At 36.9% G+C, this 22,291-nt stretch overlaps 2 protein-coding genes across 2 annotated transcripts; one reads left to right on the top strand and one right to left on the bottom strand.

The window, feature by feature from the left end:
* Positions 1 to 11,308: 11,308 nt before the first annotated feature.
* Positions 11,309 to 16,479, top strand: LOC110651460 (uncharacterized). Its single transcript, XM_058139979.1, has 12 exons — positions 11,309 to 11,512; positions 11,599 to 11,697; positions 11,799 to 11,883; positions 12,608 to 12,677; positions 12,996 to 13,056; positions 13,160 to 13,213; positions 13,480 to 13,636; positions 13,725 to 13,821; positions 13,898 to 14,007; positions 14,763 to 14,866; positions 15,928 to 16,038; positions 16,133 to 16,479. The coding sequence occupies exons 1-12, from the start codon at positions 11,423 to 11,425 to the stop codon at positions 16,247 to 16,249; spliced, it is 1,155 nt and encodes a 384-aa protein (XP_057995962.1). The 5' UTR covers positions 11,309 to 11,422; the 3' UTR covers positions 16,250 to 16,479.
* Positions 16,480 to 20,271: 3,792 nt separating this feature from the next.
* LOC110647611 (reticulon-like protein B14) lies at positions 20,272 to 21,854 on the bottom strand. The gene is made up of 5 exons (XM_021801529.2): positions 21,695 to 21,854; positions 21,333 to 21,519; positions 20,879 to 21,008; positions 20,724 to 20,793; positions 20,272 to 20,617 (listed from the first exon to the last, which is right to left on the bottom strand). Exons 1-5 carry the CDS (start codon positions 21,804 to 21,806, stop codon positions 20,448 to 20,450), a joined length of 669 nt encoding a protein of 222 aa, XP_021657221.2. The 5' UTR covers positions 21,807 to 21,854; the 3' UTR covers positions 20,272 to 20,447.
* Positions 21,855 to 22,291: the final 437 nt, after the last annotated feature.

Genomic DNA, 22,291 nt, shown 5'->3' with positions numbered 1-22,291 from the left:
GAGGATCTGTTATTGGTCCTCTAACTATTTTATTTGCTCTTGTAATTGCGAGTTTTCAGTGTTTGCCTTTTGTAGGGAGTTGGCCAAACAAGTGCTAGCTTCTTTTGAAAAGATGTCTTGACAGAGGTCGCTGCCTTCGAATTTGGTTGGATCCGCAGTTAGGTGTCCTTGATCCCTGCCAGCCCTCCATTTAAGATAATCGCTCGTGACACTTGGACCTTTAGGCGACCTTTCCACCATAGTGATACTTTCCCAGGATCTGCGAGCTATTTTTAATTCTTCCTCATTATTGAGTTCATAGTAGAAATGACCTTGGTGGTATTCTCCTATGTTGACTCCGGACTGGGTTGAGCCGAACTGCCTCATTACTAATGCTGGAGTGTAACTTATGTACCCGGTCACTCCAATTAGGGATACTGATTGATTACCCCCCGTGCTGACCAAAATGGGTTGACCCGACGTCCACAATTTCCTCCAACAGTAGTCAGGGCTGTTAAAGCTCAAGATCCGTTCTTGCCACTGCAACTCATCCTTTGGGTTGATTACTAGTCTGGTCATCTTCTCGATGAGAGGCTGGTCAAGGTACCAAGTCAATCCCTTTGTCTCTACAGGACATATGTGACTGATGATCCAGAGGTACAATAATTGAGAACAGCACTTAATGGATCCCTTGCCTTGTCGTCTGTAATAGGTAAGAGTCAATAAAGTCTCTGCAAGAATTGCCGGTACCGGCTTGACTTTCTGTTTTTCTACTGCCCAGAATATCTCCGCAACGCTGCAGGTTATGATTCCCGAAGGTCCAGGGAACAAGATCAGGCCGTATATCCCCAAAGCAAGTGCCAAGAAAGCCTGCTCCCATTGTTCCTCCCGGATGTATTGATCCAACCACTTATTGAGGTAAGTCCAATACCGACCATGAGTGTTTCCTTTGACAGTTTCCCTCATCTTTGCTTCTTCTGGGGGGATCCCCAACATATGTGCGAATCGTTTCCAGGTTTGTCTATGCTCCAGGTGTAGGCAAATCCAATTCTGCATCGCATAAGGAATTTCTAGCAATGCCTGATATTCTTCCATAGTGGGAGCAGTATCGATATCGTTGAAAAAGAACACCCCATACTTAGGATTCCAAACTGACAGCATGGCCTTTAATGCCGGGACTTAGACTTTGACTCGTATCAAGGTTGCAATCCTCTCATATTTCTTCTCAAATCGTGCCTTGACCTGATCGGGAAATGACTTCCAACCATTAGCCAGACCCTCGAGACTATTCATTCTGACCTCAACTTTGCTCAGGTCCAATGGAGCTAATAAGCCAGTATATGCTCTGGTGACATTGCTTCGCGGAGGCACTGAACTATGAGGTGGTTCAGGCCATGGTTTAGCATTCTGTTATAGTCTAAGAACTTCTTCTGCCGACTGACTTGAGGATGCCATGTTAAAAATGATGCTTATCCTTTTACAGACTTTAATTTGGTGATGCCTGCAGGAAAAACTTATTAGCAGGGTAAATTTAGGTAGTTTTGAATTATACTGTTGGCAGAGCAACACCTACACATTTATCAAAGTAGGAAAGTGTGTAGGTTTTCCTAACAGTACGATTCAAGATTATCCTCAAAAATGAAAATAAAACACAAGCAGAATAGGGTAAGAGTAAGTATGCCCCTTTTGTCCTAAAATAGGGAGAGTCCTGGTACCGGATGGATGCTACCTAATTGGATAGTTCTATCTTATAAGGTAGCTTGCTACGGCTTCCAGCTATCGTGATAGTTTAGCTCAAGGTCTAATTTTCTAAAAGCCATAGGTTCCCAAATTGCCCCTACCGTAAACAGTAGAGCCCCATTTTATCCCCATGATACTATCGGGAAAGTTCCACGGGTATCACAGTAAATAGAACGAGTTTCAATCTGAGCAGAAGCCTTCACGGATACTAACGGGGTAAAACCCACGGGTACCGCTACATGACTCCCTCCTATTTTCCTAAAAGGGATAAGAGAGCCCGGGTATAGAGCTGAAGTGTGTGAGGATATCGTGTGAGTGTTCAGTGTGTGAAGGGACACCTTTACCTCTTCCCAATATGGGGAGTTTTTTTTTCCTTTTTTTAGACGAAGAGTGCTGTAGTAAGACAATCAAGACAAGCAAAACAGTTAGCAAAAATAACAATAATTAACACGAGGAATTTTGTAAACTAAGCCCACCTAACTATGGTTGGATCGCAAAATTAAATCTGCTTTTGGACCTCTGGGCTAGGGTTGAAGGAAAAATGATCTCCCCAGTGGAGTCGCCAAGCTGTTGTAAGGGTTTTGCAGTCGCCTGGATGAACCCTCAGCGAAGTGGGAAGGAATGAGGAGTCGCCACTTTAATTTTGAGGGAAATTAAAGAAAACCATTTGTGAAATGCAACTTAAAATGAAACCACTTCAAATACAGAGATTCTAGGTTCGAGGTCCGTAAACGGGTGGGGAAGGTATTAGGCACCCCACCTCGTCCCTCAATAAGGGTGAGCAGATTAAACCTTACGTTTTTTATAAATTAAAATCGATAGTTATGGGGGTTCGAATGGAAATGTTAATCCTTTTGATAAAAGGGAATATTTGATTTTTCACTAATTCGGATTACCCAGATACGCAAGTAAATGAGACGACCTTAGTGAATTGATGGCGCATAGTGGTTTTTCATTTATGGGATTATTTTGCGTATTTGTTAAAATTCAATTTAAGAATCGGATAAGAACTCTCCTCCGATCTCTTTTTAGATTAAAATTTCGATTGGAGATCGGATAAGAACTCTCCTCCGATCTCTTTCAGATATTCATTAAAAATTTTGATTGAGAATCGGATAAGAACTCTCTTCCGATCTCTTTTAGATATTTACTAAGATTTTTTATTGAGAATCGGATAATAACTCTCATCCGATCTCTGTTAGATATTTACTAAGATTATTGATTGAGAATAGGATAAGAACTCTCCTCCGATCTCTTTTAGATATTTATTAGAATTTTTGATTGAGAATCGGATAAGAACTCTCTTTCGATCTCTTTTAGATATTTACTAAGATTTTTGATTGAGAATCGGATAAGAACTCTCCTCCGATCTCTTTTAGATATTTATTAGAATTTTTTATTGAGAATTGGATAAGAACTCTCCTCCGATCTCTTTTAGATATTTACTAAGATTTTTGATTGAGAATTGGATAAGAACTCTCTTCCGATCTCTTTTACTTATTTATTAGAATTTTTGATTGAGAATCGGATAAGAACTCTCCTCCGATCTCTTTTACTTGAATGAGAGTCGGATAAGGACTTTTTCGACCTCTTAAAATTTGATTACAGCTATACATCATAAGAGCCTAAGACTAAGGGTTCTGGCATTCGAAGATGCCAGGGACCCGAATAAGGCTTCTTTTAACTCATTGGTACCTCGTGACTAGATAGGGGATACCAGAATGAATTTTATCGACCTCCTATGTGATCGCCTTACCAATACCTTTCAGCAGGCAACATTTGCTCTATTTCATTTGCTAGTCTGAAATTCAATTTTACTCTGACCCTCCACCTTACCCAGTCATCTTCTCGAGCTAGTCTGGTGGTTTGACTTCATAACTCTCTGATTTATTATTCGAACGTTTATTAAAAAAAACTCTTATGTTAAGATACTGCTACCCATCATTTTATCAAACTACCTATACGTTACCCGTAACCAGAACACCTACATTAGGAGATAATAAAAGACCAAGAACAAATAAATAACATGAACTGATATTAAAGATAAACTCAAGAGTAACCACCCACGTGGGACCTTCTAACATAAGACAAACTTTAACGAAAATTACGAGCGTAAAGAGAAAATAAAGACGAACACTGGATAAGGCAATGGTTCAGACACTCACCTGCAGGAAGTTGAACCTATTGAACTAACTATGGAGTCACGAATGTTGCAGAGTTTCGGGCTAATAGTCTGGGGACTAATGCTTGCCTTGAAATGACGAATGCCTAGTTAGCATGTAATCGAACCGGAATGATAATGAATGAGATTGAGCTCAGAAAATAAAAGTGGATATAAAGGTGGTGAAAACAGAACTGAAACTTAAGAAAGGGTATCGCAGAGCAATGAACAAACTGAAAATCAAGAGTTCCAGTGTCCAACACTTCTTCAAGGAAAATATTTTAGAAAACTGGTTTCTAAAGTCTTTCTAGCTTAAAAATAGCAGAGTAGCAAAACTGAATCAGTTTTCAGAGTCTTTCTACTATAATCACCACCCTTTTTCTTCGTCCTCCCCTATCAACAGTTTTCATGCAGGTATTTATAGGGAACGTGTGCTCCCAATGAAGGGTCAGGATTCCCCTTGAAGGAGATGGAAGGTTTGGATCTTAAAGGACATGATCTGATGTTTGAGAATCAAAGAGAATCAAAATGAATGGCTGAGATCCTTTTTAGAATATTTGTCCTTTCTCTCTTCTAATCTGACAACCCAAAATTTTCTTATCAAGGGCGATCCGAGGGCTGGGAATAAAAGGCGTCGATCTTGTCGTCTTCTTTTTTGATCCAAGGGCTCCGGACTTGTCCTTACAAGTAAGATCAACGGTAGAGATTGAGATGTACAGGACTGTCATGACATACTCTGGCACCTGTCAGCAATGTGGGCGATTCTGGAAATGAGGCGTGCGGAGGAGATTTGATCTCGTCTGCAACGCTTTAACTACCTCGGCTCTGATTATGACGACAGTCATGGGAAGTTGTCTTATTCTCTTTGCATTCCGATCTCCCCTCCCTTCCAATCTTTCCAATATGCTCTTTTTCTGAACTCTCATGCCGGGCCCCTCTCCCGATCTCTCTCATTCCAAATTCTTCTCCTTTGTCCGGGTCGGTTCAGTCAAGGCATTTATTCTTTCAATTTCTGAGGCGTCCGCTTCGTTTTCTGCTAGCCATAAATGCTCAGACCTTCTCTATATATATACCCTCATCAGGAAATCCTCCCGCATTTCATTTTCTCCTCTTTCTCACTTTTCCTGTTCTAACTCCTCCGGTAACAATCCCGGCCATGATAGCTACTTTTGATCTTTTTCGGCTGTTCACCTTGTTCACCGACTGACAATTTTCGACCCCGGTGATCAGAAAATCGTTATGGCCATATTTGATGACAGTGAGAGAACCGGACTAATTCACCGATCTAGATCGAGAATATCGATTGCGTTGACCCCGAATCGATCGACTGATGTAATCGGCGAACCGATTTCGGGCGAGAAGACTGCTAATTTCCCTCTGATCTTTGGTGACTGCCCTTCGAAGTTCATTTGGCTTCTCACCATATTGGGTGTCCCGACAGTGGCTCGGTTCCGAGCGATAATATTGATGGTGATCTCTCTTATCCTCATGAGAGTCATAGTCACCCCATCTGAGCTGTACATTTATCCGATGTCGATGGCCGGTCTCCTGATCAAACACATCTTTTGAATTAGCCATGAGACTAGGCTTTGACATTGGCCTTCGCTAGATAGGATGTACTGCCGATCTCTAGAGATCGCCCAAATGATGTAATTTCCCCTTTAATGTAATCCGATCTCTAGAGATCGCCCAAATGATGTATTCTCCCTTTTAATGTAATCCGATCTCTAGAGATCGCCCAAATGATGTAATCTCCCTTTTAGAAATGAAATACAATTATCATTTTATTATTATTGCATTGGTTATTTTCCGATCTCTGATGTGTTCATCCGATCCGATTCTTAACTAAATAGCCCTTAGCCGATCTGTCATTCCAAACAACCACCTTAATCTGCCGGTCCTTTAACCATCCAATCTCTCCTTATTCAATTATGGAATTTCCAGAATATTCGTGAGACGTGTCAGAAAAAGCTGGCGAATCCCGCTAACCGATGCGCCGCTTGGGACACCGTGAGCATTAAATGCTCAGACGGGTATAAATAGGGGATGGGTCCGCCAGTTGCTCTCTTATGTCATTTTCAACCTCTCGCGAGCGATTCCAAAATCCTCTCATTTTTTCAAATTCTTCCGACACCGATCACACTCCGGTGAGGGTTTTGATATTTCTTTCAGTTTAAATTTTCTCTTTTCTTTGAAAATGAGTGGCGCCGAGGGTCAGAGAGTGGCAAGCCCCCCTTTCGTTCAGATCTCGTGGTCGTCAGATGAAGTAGAAGTGGTCAGACCAAGCGGGCGACCTGAACCTCCTAGGACCTCCGTTCCAGCCCGTGGTCAAGCAGCACCCTCGAGGCAAACACATTCTTTAGGGAGAGAAAACCTCCCCATGGACGAGCTGCCATCAATCCTTCAAGAAACTGACCTGCAATCGTTCAACCAAGAGTATAACATTCAGCTCGATTCATACGAACTCATTAAGTGTCACGGTGATCTTTGAGCCGATCACTTCTTTGAAGAGAATGATATGATCATGGTATACGAAGAGCAATTAAAAGCCGGGCTACGGTTCCCTCTTGACGACTTCTTCAAGGAAGTTCTAAAATTTCACCAAGTGTGCATAGTCCAAGTTCAGCCGAACTCATGGCGAATCCTAGTAGCCTTCAGAGGCCTTTGCCAAGCCAAAGGACTCAGTCCTACAGCTAAGGTGTTCGCCGAACTACATAGGCTAACTCGTTGAAAGGATGATGAGTATTGGTTCTTTCAAGAGAAGCCACATTGTGGGCTTTTTACCGATCTACCCTCCTCCCTGAAGAATTGGAAGAATCGCTTCTTTATTCTGAGGAGCGAAATTCCGAACGACTTTGAGGGTTTCCCACGTAGCTGACTGTACCAAGGTCCCATACTTCCGAAGCGCATCACCCTGAATAGGGAAGAAGGCCTAATGGTGATGGAACTGAAAGATCAGGCGGCCTGACAGAAGTTCTCTTGTTTAGATACAGTGATGGCCGAACTGCATCATTGGACAATGGAGTTGATTACTGGCGAAGAACGCAGGCTTCAGCTCTCTGACCTCGGCCTCGGTACTTTCTATATCTCTGATCTTTGGGCCTTAGCGATCTCACTGACCTTTTCTTTGTGCAGGTATGGCAAGCGGCGAGGCTTCCAAGGAAAGCCGAAAGCGCAAGAGAGAGGTCTCCAGAAAAGTGAGGGAGATGAAGTACGCTGAGGCCTCTCAGACGCCGAGGCACGATCCGAGTGAGATACAGGGAGGTTCGTCCCGACCTTCAGGACCGCCGGTTCCTGAAATAGAAGTGGTTCGGTCTCCTCCTCGGCATGAAGAGCCGCCACCACCTCCTCCGATTGCTTCAAGTGCGAAAGGGGGTACTTCCCAACCACCTGTGAGGACCCTTTTCTGCGGCGCTCAAATCCTGATCCACTCGCTGGAGAAGAACCGGACGGTTCGAGAGAATCCAGGCTTTGCTAAGGTCTTGGGGTCCTCCATCTGGCTTCGGGAGGATCGGGATAGGCTAACCCCGAACGATCTCGATGATATCCTGACCCAAACTATGAGTCTGAGTGTGGAGAGTTTGGTGAACCAACATATTGTCTGGGAGAAGGCTCACCGTATGAGGCAAGAGATCGAGAAGGTGGGTCATGAAACAGCTTCCCTCCGATCCCAACTTTCATCCGCCCAAAACTATATAGCTGAAATTGAGGGGAGGATGAAGTTCTATGAGGATAAGTTGACCGAGAAAGCCCATGTTCTTGAAGAGGTTCGAGCGCTTCGAGCCGCCGATGTTGCTCGCCTCACTGACAAACTCAAGGCAAAGGAAGAAGAGGCGGTGACAAGGGAGGCCGGTGCTTATGTGAACACCCATGGGGATCTCTTGGCCGAGCTCAAGAAGCGTTATCACGAAGAGGACTTTTCTTGGATGATAGACCTGGCTCCGCAAGACGAAGAGGATAGCGAGGAGGAGGCCGAAGGTGATAGAGGGGGTGAACAAAATGTAGAACAGGCTGGGGGTGCTCCTCCAGCCGAATGACTTGTATAAATTTTTAATTTGAAATGAAATGAAGTTCCCCCTTTTTTTTAATGACCGAATGAGATCGAAAAGTATCTAAGTTGCATGAGCGCCTGATTGTCTGAACATATTAGAACAACTTGAAAGCAATTATTAACCTATGTATGAGAGATCGGTAAAACTTTGTAGACATGAGATCGGCCTAAACTGAGAACAAACACTGAACGGAACTTAGGATTATTAAAACTGGAAACCTGATATGAACACTTAAGATCAGAAGCACCGTTAAGCCGGATTAAAACCTTAACATTATTGAACAGCTATCCACAATATTTATGAATGGGGAATCGGATGGCATGAAGAGTTAATGTTGGTTCAATTTCGTTTGACAAGAGAGATTAGAAATGTGATTGACCGGCCGAAAAACTTGGTAATTGATTCGAGAGATCGGATAGGATTTAAATGATATGGAGACTTAGTACTAATTTGATTCCTTTTGAAGAGAGATCGGAAATGTGATTGACCGGCAAAGAGAGGCTTGGTGCTGGGGATCGGTTTCAAAGTTTATTAATTCCGGGGATCGGCCAAAATATGGTGTCGACAGACAGTCCTTCCATTTGGCCTTAAGACCGGCCCCATCAGTTTTCCAAAAGGCCATGACAAGGATATTCGAGCCCATACTTCACAGTGCTCTTATTTATATAGACGATATCCTTCTTTTCTCCAAAGATGTTACTGCCCATAAGACACTTCTCTCTGCATTTCAACAATTGGTGGATTCCTATGAAATTATGCTATCTGAAAAGAAGAGCTCATTGGCCCAAACTGATATCGACTTCTTTGGAATGAAGTTTAAAGATGGAAAATATCAACCGGGACCTCACATTGCAGAAGACTTATTGAAGTTTCCTGATAAGGACTTGACAGTAAAACAAATACAACAGTTCCTTCGTATTATCAATTACATCAGGAAGTTTATTCCCCATGTGGCCACCCACACCTGCCAATTATAAAAAATGCTTAGGAAGGCTACATCACCTTGGAAGGAGGAACAAACAAGAGCAGTCAAGGCATTAAAAGAAGTGGCTCTGAATCCGCTACCTCTGAAGAATCCCAGCATTGGATATTGGATCCTTCAGACTGATGCTAGCGACACCCACTGGGGTGCGGTCCTCATCGAAGAGATACAAGGAGAAAAGCATATCTACGGACATTCTAGTGGAGAATTTCTAAAGCCTCAAAAACATTATCATTCGGTCTACAAAGAAATATTAGCTGTCAAAAATGGGATAAAGAGATTTGAATTCCATCTCATTGGCCATCATTTTACTGTAGTCATGCACAGCTCATCCTTCCCAAAGGTTCTAGACTTCAAAAATAAGTCTCTTCCTGAACCACAATTACTGAGGCTAAAGGACTGGTTCGCCAAGTATAAATTTATAGTCCAATACATCAAAGGGAAACACAACTTGGTTCCTGATCTCCTATCCAGGCCCAAGAACCTCCACCTCATTCAATCTTCCTCTACACTCCCTTTAATCCTTATGGTATCATCATCGTCCTCTCCACATACTCCTTCTCCAATGCACAATTTCCTGGTTCCTACTCCAGACAGTTTTCCTCCAGGATGCTCACCTAACCAACCCATCACAAAAATGGCAAAGTTTGCAAGGGATCACCTGTTCCACTATCTGAGTGCCAGGAACACTCTAAGAGGATTACTCCCATCCTCATCCCTTTTCATCCCTGATAACCCTTTCCTCACCTGTTTCAGTATCCATCCTGATAGAGAACTCATCTTGGAAGAATTGTGGCTCCTTTGGTGCATGGTCACCCTCTATTCCACAGGAATAGAATTCTCACTTATGGGCCTATACCAATATGTTATGTGCAATACCAACAGGACTCTCCTGTCCAGATTTCCGGAATGGTTCAAGCCCATTTCAGCATGGCGATACAGTCTGAAATGTATCATAGAGACACATGGGATTGAAGACAGGCCCACCGGGACTCAACTTAACATCAGGACAATGTTCATCATGCATAGGCCTTTCTCTAGAAGGCCCGATGGACTCCTCTAGACTCAAAATACTGAGTACGAATTGAGAACCTACGTAGGATCAGTCATTGAAAAGGACACCATGGGGCCCTTAAGGAAACAACTAGCAGAATATCTCTGCGAAATCAATGGATATCAGTATCTGACGCTCCCCCATGTGAATTGTACATCTCTGGGTCCCATCCGGTCTCTCATTGATGAGCACATTGACTGGACCCATCCTATGTGGCAAGATTCCCAGGATCCAATGGACACCGAGTCACGAGATGCCATTCAGAGTACTGACCCACCATCACCTGTGCACCGACAGTGCCCAAAGGACTTTTTTGGAATCGACTTTGACGACTCCAACTTTGATACTCTCAATCTGTCCACAACCCAATGATAAAAGTTAAAGCTTGTCGGTTAATTATGTAATAAGTGTCTTTTTTTATTTTGCTTTCTTTAAGAGTATCGGTAGCCAGTTTCTAACCGGTTGCCTGTAATCCTAAGAGCCTCCAAGTCTATATAAGGAGTTGCTCTCTTCAGTTGTAATCAGACTCAGTTTTCCTTTCAATAATATTCTCTGAAGTTTTCTTCTATGGCTTTCTAAACCTTTCTCCTTCTCTCCGAAAACCTTTGAACGTGTATCATACTCTTATAATCAGAGATACGTATGCTTTACACTTGCCTCCTTGAGAGGATCCTTTGTATCAGAAATATCTTTGTTATGATATTAGGTACGACGGTCCCGTTATCATATGTATAATGTACAAAAGGGCACAGTTAGAGAGTACCTATAGAGAGGGAACAGGCATAGCATGAGTACATTAAGTTATCTGATCAATTTCTTCAATAGAGATTCGTGTTAGATCTCTCTTGAATCATTCTATATAAATTAGATTGTATCTGCTTGGGGAGAGATATGAAATTTAAATTTTTTAATTCTATTTTTTATTATTAGGATTTCTTTGTAGATTGGATGGTAATATATTGGACGTTTAGAATATAAAAAGTTACTTTGTATCGATCTTCTGAGTCAAATACTTAATTGTTAAAATTCTGTTTTACAATTAAATTTTGAAAAGATATGAGCATTCTGAAAATAAGTAAACAATAAGTTGATTTTGAACAGAATAAATATATCGTCTCACAAAATAATTTAAAAGTAAAATAATTTTATTAATAAATAATTATTAACTAATTTAATTAATTTTTTTATTTTAATAAATTAAAATTGAGTGAGAGACATAATTTACTCTCCTAATACTATCCTCTAATTTAGAAAATTCATTTTACGTTAATGTATAAGAAAATTCACTAAAATACATTTCAATCATTTTAAAATATTTGATAAAAGAAAATCATTTTAAAATATTATTAAAAAAAATCAAACGCCAAATTTACAATTAATAATCAGCAGTAAAATATGGGTTAGCAGGGGAAAATTGAAAATAGAGATTGAATTTGATCATCGAGAAGAAGACAATGATGGACGCTTGGATTCGAGCGCTGGTTGAAGCCATACATTCCACCCCCACTCAGGCCGTCCTTTATCTCTCCGGCGGCGCCTCTCAGGTCTCCTTCGCTCTCCGACGGTGCCTCCATTAAGGAGTGATTATCATGAAAATCAACTTAACTAAGTTATTAGATCTTTTGATTAGGCGCTAGGCTGGTTGATTTCAGTGCCTGGAGCTACAAATACGGTGCTTGAAGCTGCGGTGCCCTACTCCCGAATGTCCATGGTTCAATTACTTGGCAAGGTTCTCTTCATTTCAATTCCTAAATTATCATAAATTGCTTCATCTTTGATTTTGTTGGAAAATTTCTTATTTTGCTTTTTTTTTTTTTTTTCTCCCTTCAGATTCCTACTCATTATTGTAGTCAACAAACAGCAGAGGAAATGGCTTTATTGGCTTATAATCGGGCCCTTAAGCTCTCTAGTCCTGGTAAATAAAATCACTAACTAATGTCTCCTTCTAGTTTCTCCCTTTGTTTTTTCTTGAATGATGATGCTACGCCCTTTGGATTTTCACTGTTAGTGACAAAATTATGGGAATTATTTGGTGGACGTGCCTTTGAAAAGCGTAGCTAGCATTGATTTCTGAATGTAATTATTATTATGTTGTTGCATATATAAATAAATTAAATGATCATATTGTGAATTTATACTAATAAAGGATTGGAACGATTGGATAATGGCCAATGACAGTTGCAAAAGTGCCACTCAGTTATCCATTTGTGGGTATTATGCATTTTGAATATCTGTTCTCTATTGCTGTTGTCTAAAATTTGAAAATCCATTAAGTTTATGGCAACATAACTTTTGTAGTAATGTGCAATCAAATGATTTCAACTGCATCAGATTTAAAGTATGTTGGTGATGCTTTGTATAATGTTGTATCAGCACTGCAATTAAATTCAAAAAATTTCATATTGTCATATTTTGTTTGCATTTGTTTTTAAATTGTTTCTAAACAATTTTGTATGATTTCTTCTAAATCAATTTGGTTTTGGCTGTGTACAGAACCAAGATTCCTAAACTATACGATGATATGATTTAGATATGTATACTTCAGTAGCTAGTTGTCCACAAATCTGGATTTAAAGAAGCACTAGAATGGTTTAATAACTATTTTAATTTAATATAGGTTCTATTCATCTGCTGAATAGGTTGTCCAGTTCTTGGTGTGGGTTTTACTGGTTCTCTAGCTAGCACGCAGGCTAAAGTTGGTGACCACAGGTATTATTTATTGATGCCTTTTTTTTTTTTGCCTATGCAGATGTTCCTTCTACAAGTGAATAGAAATTTGATTTTATTTTCAAGTTCAGTTCTAACTTCTTTATACTATAGTTTTCATTGGCTTCAACTAATTAATATATTTGCAATAGTAAATTTGTTCTCAAGTGAGGTGAGTGAAGATGATGGGGAATAGGATGACTTAGGATGAAATGGTGAATAAGGATTTAGTAGTACCAGTCTTCTCTATACATGTAATTTGCAGCATTTTGAGTGACTTTTTGACCTTCTTAACTCCATCATTTCATTTGTTATTTATAGATTTCACTTGTCAACAAGAACATCCAACAGACTTTGGGTATCTACAGTTACTTTGTCAAAGGTAATTGTAGGAAGTCTCCTTTGTCCTTTTTTTCTCAAAAAAAAAAAACTCATTCCTTTTGTGTTGCATTATTAATGAATACTTGGTTACTGATTCAACCTAGGGTTTGCGAACTCGAGAGCAAGAAGATACCATTTCAAGCCATCTCTTACTCAAGGTGTGTAACAATCACATGGATTAATTGCATATTTTTGCTTAAGAAAATTAATGTAATTGCATCTTCCATTGTCTATATTGCTCATACGAAGTTGCTAGAAAATAGGTGACTTGTTGTGATGGCTATTTGCTGCCGACTCAATAGTTTCACTTTGTTTCGCTTCATGTCTTTGAAAATACGTCATACTTAATTTCTATATTAATTTGTTTCATTTCCTTGCTGGTTTTTTTATTACTTATTTTTCTTTTGCTCTTTTTTGGTTACAGGCCGTTGCAAATGCATGCAAAGTCCAGGCAACATTTGTTTCTCATTTGACTGAATCTGATGTGTCTGATGAATTTGAAAAACAATTTACTGAAGATCAAGAACTGGAACAACTTATAAATGGACAAATATGCTTTAAGGTTTATCCATTTTCTAGTGGTATGGAAATGGTTTCTTCTTTGGTTGAATAAATCCCAATTTACATCTACTTATGTCCATTATTTATTGTAAAATTGTTGTTCTGCAGTGACACATACATCAAATGAAGAGAGAAAGATAATACTTTCTGGTTCTTTTAATCCATTGCATGAGGGTCACCTCAAGCTCTTAGAAGTTGCGGCAAGGTATATGAATCTTTCGATCACTTCTGTTTTAAGGATTTTTCTAGCCACTCTTTATTGATAACTGGTGTTTATGCAGCATTTGTGGCAATGGGTATCCATGCTTTGAAATCTCAGCTGTCAATGCTGACAAACCTCCATTGTCGGTATCACAAATCAAAGATCGTGTCAAGCAATTTGAAAAAGTTGGTGAGGCTCAATATTTATATAATTTTCGCCTCCTTTATACTAACATGTTATGTGGATTACTGGTTTTATTGAGATTTAGACACTGCATATTTCTGGGAGGGTGATGCAGTTTTTCATATGACTGCATGGATGTGGAAGGATCATGGATTTCTGTTATGATATGGGGATGGATGGGTGAATTTTTGCATGGAGGTAACTGAATTGGGGTCAATTAAATGCTTAGAGGACAACGTTGATTGTTCAGTTATTGTGGAAACTTGTGCATGCTAGTTTGAACATATTAGAATTATCATTGGAGTAACCATGTAGCTTTTGATAGGAAGTTGCCTACTTGTGACCTAGACTTTCATAGCTGAATTAAAAGGCATCCTAGAGGTATTGTTTATGTCTATCATCAGAGAGCTATTGTTGAACTGTGCTCCTTGAAACCAGCAAAGTTTACGGAAACGTTATTTACTTCCTCGTATGAGCTTTAAACGTATTTTATGAGATCACATGCTATTTAACTCACTGCAAACTTTAATGCAATCCTTTATTAGAATTTTATGTGAGTTTGTGCTAGATTTTCCTACCCTTTCACACTGTTTTTGATGTTGAAATTCTTTCAGAACTCATCCTTCAGATTTTTGTGTTATTTTTTAGCATCTTTTTTCATTATGGTTTTACTGTTGAATGTTAGTTAACAATTGAAATGTGTCTTGTGCCAAACTAAATTGTTTAGGAAATTATTTAATGAGTTTCCTTTTGGATGGCAGGGAAGACAGTAATTATTTCCAGTCAGCCTTTCTTTTACAAGAAAGCTGAGCTTTTCCCTGGTAGTGCTTTTGTAATTGGTACAGACACAGCAGTGCTGATTAATGTATGTCCAAATTGCTCTAAATAAATATGCATGAGATACATTCTGAAGTTGGTATACAATTCTAATGCATTAAATGCCATTATTTAACTATAAATGCCATTATTTAACCATATGTATTAGATACTTACTTGGTATTTTATTAACTAGTAACCTGTTGTGATTTTGTTTATAGCATTATCTGCAGAGTCCATAAGCAGAAAATTCATGCATAATTCTAGGAAAAGCATGCTTTAGGATACTTGTGGGTAACATTTTCTGTTTTGCTGGCATATTGATAAATGTAACATGAGTATATATGATGCTTAAACTTCAGAGTTAATGGACCTTGTGAATTTATAATAGATGTCACTGCCTTAAAGTAAAAGAAGATGGATTCTGGACCCACTTCATCAGAGTTTGGCCACATGTTTTTTTGCAGTCATATGAGATTTTCTTGTTTGTTCCATTTAAGTCCCATTTTTGAAAGCCCATATTCCACAAAAAAATAAAAAATAAAATACGGCCGTTATTTGTACAATGGTTTGTGTTATGATCATTAATCATGGTGAGTTCCATGTGGGTCCCATAATAATCAACGATCAGAGTATATCCGTTCACATACAATGATTGCACTAAATAAATTCTCATATTCCACATGTTAGTTTTGGAAGTAAATGATATGGCAGGAGATGTCTTATTCTGTAAAACTTCTTTGAGACCCCAAATGACTAATATAATTCATTGATGTTGATCTTTACTTGTCCGTGAACGTAGCCTAATTTGAAGAGTGAATCACGTAAATATTTGTGTAGTGGAATACTATTATTATGCATATTTACTTTCACTATTTCTAAATTGGATTTTATCCTACTTTCAACAGACAAATGGGAAAATGGTACCACAATTGTTCAACATAAGGAATTCCTTCATGCCATTAATAATGATGGAAACACATTATGTTATGTTCTCCAAAAATAGGACTGCAAAAGATGGTTCAGAACAAATATTTTATTCTTCTGCTTATATTTGACTCTTCATGTGAAAGATTTATGTTCGACTGCTTATTTTTACTACTTTTGCAGCCCAAGTACTATGATGGTGACTGTGGGAAGATGCTAGAGATACTCATCGCATGCAAGAATACAGGATGCACATTCCTTGTTGGTGGTCGTAATGTAGATGGTGTGTTTAAGGTGTGCCGAAGTTTATGAAAGCGTCTACTTGAGTTGCATCTATTCTATATTCGTTTGGAAATATTATCAATGTGTTTTTCTGGTCTTTCTGAAGGTTCTTGAAGACTTCGACATTCCAGAGGTGTTAAAAGACATGTTGGTCTCCATACCAGCTGAACAGTTTCGCATGGATATTTCCTCCACTGAAATAAGAAAGAGGATTGGGATGTAAGTCTGACACAAGCAACATTTACTTGTTTAATGATTCTTTTAATGCTGATGATGATGAATCTCATATTATGCAACATACATCTGCTGCATGTTTATATATATATATATATATATATATATATATATATATATATTACCTGTTTACAGATTTAGTGGAGTCGAAATACAATCCTAGTGGGCAGTATCTATACAAAAATGAATAAATAACACTGGCAACATCCAAATACTCAATATCCCTGTAACTGTCTTTATCTTGCACATTTGACATGGACAATTGTGATGATAGAATAGAGTTCATCTCACGAAAGATATTTGATTGAATCATCAATAGATCACCCTTCCCCTCTTCACCCCTCGTTTTGACTGTTAACAATTGCAGTTGCCATGGAATTCAAAGATCTTGGACATGCCTGTGGCATCTTTAATATAGGATGCATGAACAAGAGCGTCAATTCTCTTAAGGGAGCTGCTATTTGTAATCCATGGATTGCTAATTTCACTCCATTACCCTTTCTAAATTATATGAATTAACCATTTTATCCTTCCTTTTGTTTGCATTCCCTCTTTTGGACGAGACAGCGGCTTCTCCATGAAAAATTCTCATTCAAAATAGCCTCGTCAACATCTTTGTTTGATCGTACTGTGATGATTCTCAAAGCCCCATTGATTCCTTTCGCTCTTACAATTCTCTACTTGCTGAGTTATTGAAGAAGAAAGGGTGATCCGCACTTAATTCCAATGCGGTTTCTAACCCTGTCCCTCATTCAGCTGCAGAACAGTAATTGAGAGTCAGCTGTCCTTAAGCAGCTGAATCTTTGACGATTGACACAATTACTTTAATTTGAGATTCCTCCAAGGAAATTCCACTACCTTGCTTTTGTTTTCGGTATAAGTTAAAAACTTCGTGTCTTTGGCGTTACTGCTCTTGATATTGGAGAACCTGAAAACAAAATTCTCTTGCACGATTGATTCAAATTAACATATTAAATTACATCCTCTCTTGAAGCCATTTGAACCAGTCGACATGAAAATTGAATCCACAAAAAGCCTAACTTTAACAGATTTTTTCCCACTTCTTTGTGAAAAAATATTTAAATAGAAAAAATAATAAAAGAGAAGTAAAATAAATGGTGAATCGTGGTAAGCAAAAGAAGAGCAAAACAATAGTTCGGTTTCCTACACCGAATCCTGAGGCTTTTGAGTTGTGGAAAGAAACTGGTGAACAAGGCAGCTTATTGGGATAATAAATCTCTAGCTACGACTTGAATATACAAATGAAAAATGCAATTACATATGAATGGAACATGAATAATCTAAATGGAAGACATATACAAGCGATTTTCGTATTAACAACCTAGTATCTCTAAACTAAATTCTCTTACAAAAAAAAAATAAAAAGGAGAAAATTATACCGTTTTATTGGTATAGCAGAACTGAATTTGTTCCTATGGAGGCAGGCGGGGGAGGAGATGAGCTCATCCACCGCAATCTGCACCGCACCCGGCAAGACATGTTGCACCGTAAGTATCAGTATGCGCAGCGGAGGCTTTATCCTTGGATGCACCCTGAGCACAAGAGAAAATGATAGCCGTTAAGATGGATAGAGTGATAAGTGCAGCATTGCAGCCCACCATAAGAGCAAAGCTTCACTGACGCCGTTTCTTCCATCCCATCTTATCGCCTCTTTCCATTGCCTCGCCATATCCTTTCTCTCACAATAGAAGCCGATACTTGTTTTGAGTCTTGAGAGCCAGCACCGCTACCATTAAAGGATTGTTTGATTTGTATCGACTTTATATGAAGGTTATATAATAATCTTAAAGAAAGCGGGGAAAAAAGGAAAAAGCTAACTACCAATCCCGCAAATCCTTTCCATTTAGAGGCTGCGTAATTTGTTGACATACGATGCTAATTAAAGGGAAAAGAAAAAAGGAAATTTATTATTTAGTCTTTAGGTTTTGTCATTTGAGTCTTTATATTTTGAAAGTTAAACTATTTAGTCCTTCGATTTTGTTTCAGTTCCACACTTAGGTTCTTCCATTCATTTTGACATCAGTATAATTGTCGTTAGTATTTTAAAATAAGTTTTATTTAATCCTTAGATGTTATAATTATTTATAGTTTCATCCCTTAATTTTGCAATTATTCATCATTTCATTCCTTAATTTTATTTCTTTGTCTCTTCCCTCTCTCACGATAGAGAGAAGAAGAGAGACAAAAAGAGATGTGAGAGATAAAGAGATAGAAGCTGAGTGATGAAATTATAACTAATTGAAAATTTGAGGAATGAAACTGTAAATAATTATAATATCTAATAATTAAATAGTAGTTTATCTTCCAATATTAACGTTAAAATGGAGAAAATAGTCCAGAAGTGTGACGGGAACAAAATTGAAGGACTAAATATTTTAATCTCCAAAATATCAAGAACTCTAATAATAATAATGGCAAAATCAAAGAGTTAAATTGTAATATATTTCAAGAAAAAGAGAGAAAAAAAAACTTATTCAGACACAATTTGTTTCACAGAAAATATTTTTTAAATTTTCTAGCATACGAAGTACTTAGAAAATTGGTTAACGAAAAATATTTTTCCAATTAAAGAGAAAATTAATTTATTTTTTATTTTTTAAATTTTAATAATTTTATTAAAATGTGAAAATACTAATACATATATAAAATAAATATATATCATTAATTTAACATTACAATCAAATAATAAAAAATATTTTTATAAAAAATATTTATTTAAAAAATATTTTTCATAAAAAATAAATTTTATATATATGTTATTTTTTATAAAACAAACGAAATCTCAAAATGATGCTGTTGATAAGTTCTCAAAATAAAATTAATAAATTTTAAATAAATTATAAATAACCTATGATATCTTTGTAAAAAAAAATCAATTAAACTAATTTTTTAGAAAAATTCGTGAGTTCATTTATATGTACAAATAATACAAAATATTAATAAATAAAGGATAAATCAAACGTGTTTTAAAAACATGCTAGCTGGCAATGATATTATTTTACCGCTTATTAAAAAAAAAAAAAAGACATTTTAAAAAGCTGCTGTATATGTTTTGAAGTCTATAATAGTTTTCTATGCACAACTAATTCTTATTTTATTTGTATGTCTGATTCTTATCAAATAATTAAACTTTATACTTTTTTATAATTTTATAAATATAAAAAGATAATTAAAAATTAAATTATATATTTATTCATAATTACATTATCATAAATTAATTTAGTCTATAAAATGACTTAATTTATCTAAATAAATTCTTTATTCGTATTTAGTCATAATCGCTTTAATCTAAGCAAACAATAAAATGATATTGAATTTCATTATGTGCAATTTTCTGATTTAGTATAAACCATAAGAAAAAAAAAAATTGTTATAAATAGAGTAGTCTCCCTTGATTCCGGTAAGATTTCGGCAAGTATCTTACCGGAAATCTAAGATGACATGTAAACGGTAAGAGCTGCAGATGTAAACATGGTAAGAGTAACTAGAGATAAAGCATAAGAACCCAAGTAAAAACAAAAAGAGGACTGAAGAATCTCGTAAAGAAAAAGGAAAGAATCAATTCTCAAGCGCAACTTTGGTATGGATTTTTCTTACGCTACAAGGAAATGATGCGGCAAAAAATTTATTTAGGTTTAATATATTATCAATGTAAACATGTGAATTTTATATATATATATATATATATATATATATATATATATATATATATATGATCTGACATATATAATATATTTTAAGTTTATAATTAAATAAAAAAAATTTTAAATAATATGTTTCATCGTCGTAATATGTTTCATTTTCGTTTTTATAAGTACAAATTTTATAATAATCATCAAATATAGCCTATGAAACTACATTTATGTTATTTCATATAAAGTAATGCAACTTGAAGCTTGTTTTTCCAAACCCAGAAGCTTTTCTATTTTCTCTGGCAATGACATGCCCTGCTTTCTAACAAATTAGTTACACAATATGAAGATGAAGAGATAATTCTAAAACAAGATCAAAGTTTTCATATTCCAGGACACATCTCATTTTAATTTGTAATTATTCAACATACAAGTTAACTATATAATTAAACAAAGCTTGAATTCTGAAAGCTGAGGTCCCCAGCAAAATATTTTGCAATCTGAAAACCATTTCCAGGTTAAGAAATTCCAAATTTACGTCAGCTTTTTATCTTTTGTCGGTCCTCTTGGGATCTTGTCAAGAAATTTCGAACTAAAACTTTCTAACAAATTCTTCATGTCTTGGCTGCTTCTGCCAGCAAAATGATCCACCTGATGTTCATATCTCTCATACAAGGCTGGCACTGTTACGAGGCACAGAAACACTTCATGCAACAAAAAAATCACAAACCCAATGAACTAATTAAGTACAGACAGGGAAAAAAATTTTAAGATTTTAAAAACAAATGGAACAAAGCCTCAGGTTCTTACCAATGTATAAGAGAGTCAGAGTGTCGCAAAGAGACCCAAAAGCTGACAATATCCAGAGACAAGCTATCATCTGAAAATAATTGAAGTGCTTAGGAATGGCACTAGAACGGAAAATGGTTTGAAATGGAGCTATACAGGACAAGAGATTTTCATACCACAAAGAAAGTTATTAGATCGTTCCCACTTGAAATATAGTATAAAGTGGATAGTAATCGGTTGATTTGCTCAAAGAAGAATCTCAGTGTGGATTCTGGCAACTCCATGTCATCAATATCAGGAGGATTTCTGAAAGCAAAAGCATCAAGATGATGAGCACATTTGAAAATAATAATGGCAAAATTTGCTCTTTTTTTTCCTGTTAAATCCTCCTTTTGTTTTGTATTAATTAAAAAAGTTACTCAGTAAAACCACTTTTTCTTTTATTTGTTTTTCATGAGATGGAGTTACATAATATATACGGAAAACTTTGTTACAAAATTTGAGCACTAGAGAGTTCAATTTTTTTTTTTTTTTTAAAAAAAGAAGAATATACATGGACCAAGTATACGTACATGTATAAAATAAGATTAGAAAAAAAATAAAAGAAAAGAAAGGCATATTCAGGGTTACCTCTTGATGAATCCTGCGGCTGCGGTGTTAGACCAAATGAAGAAGATGGCCATAAAAAGCATAAGCAAATGGCAAAGAAGAGTAACAAAATGGTACTCCACAACTTCAAAAAGGAACCATATAACTGTGAAACCAATTAGGATTCCGCCTGATATATACTTGTTCTTCCACAGCAATATGTCAGCAACTGCATCCACAATGTCAAACATTACATTTTCTAATGCTTCCTCTTATAATAATAATAATAATAATAATAATAATAATAATAATAATAATAAGTTTTTTTTTTCAAAATAATATTAGAGTTATTTTCAAGATTATGAGATTATAAATCTAAAAAAAAAAAGGGAAGAAGGTATTACCATGCCCTCCTCCAAGGATGGCATGAAGAGAGCTTCGACGGCCAAACAATTTTCTTGAAGATGCAGGCTGGTTGTCATCAGAATCAGAATCATATATTCCCCAAGTCGGCATGATCACTATAGATGTCAGATGCTATGAAGTTAGTACTATGCATAAAGCTATGATGAAGTTGCATATAAAGGGTTGTGATGAGTTCCATGCTTGGCATCTAAGCAACTCATTGTAATGAAGAAAGGTATGGCTTTAGCATGGCTTGAAGGTTTGCCTTTCACATGCTATCTTCAATAGGTTTTTTAGCTTCAGTATCTTCATCCACCTTGCAAGGAATCAGCATATAAATCAGATTTTCCTTTTTTTTTTTTTTTTGGTTATATATATTGAAAATCTTGAAAGAGGAGAGACATATAGAGAATCCTTGATTGCCAACATGAAGAGACAAAAGATCACCGTATCACTGGCTAATAATAGTGTCGCAAAGGTTTTTGCTGTCGCCTGGACGAATACTCATTGAAGTGAAAAAAGTGAGGAGTCGCCACTTTAATTTTGAGGGAAATTAAAGAAAATCATTTGTAATAATAATTTAAAAAAAAAACACT

Source organism: Hevea brasiliensis, chromosome 17 (assembly GCF_030052815.1).
Source record: "Hevea brasiliensis isolate MT/VB/25A 57/8 chromosome 17, ASM3005281v1, whole genome shotgun sequence".
Classification (NCBI taxonomy): Eukaryota; Viridiplantae; Streptophyta; class Magnoliopsida; order Malpighiales; family Euphorbiaceae; genus Hevea; species Hevea brasiliensis.
Note: the sequence above shows the minus strand (reverse complement) of the source record. Positions and strands in the feature narration are given on the sequence as shown.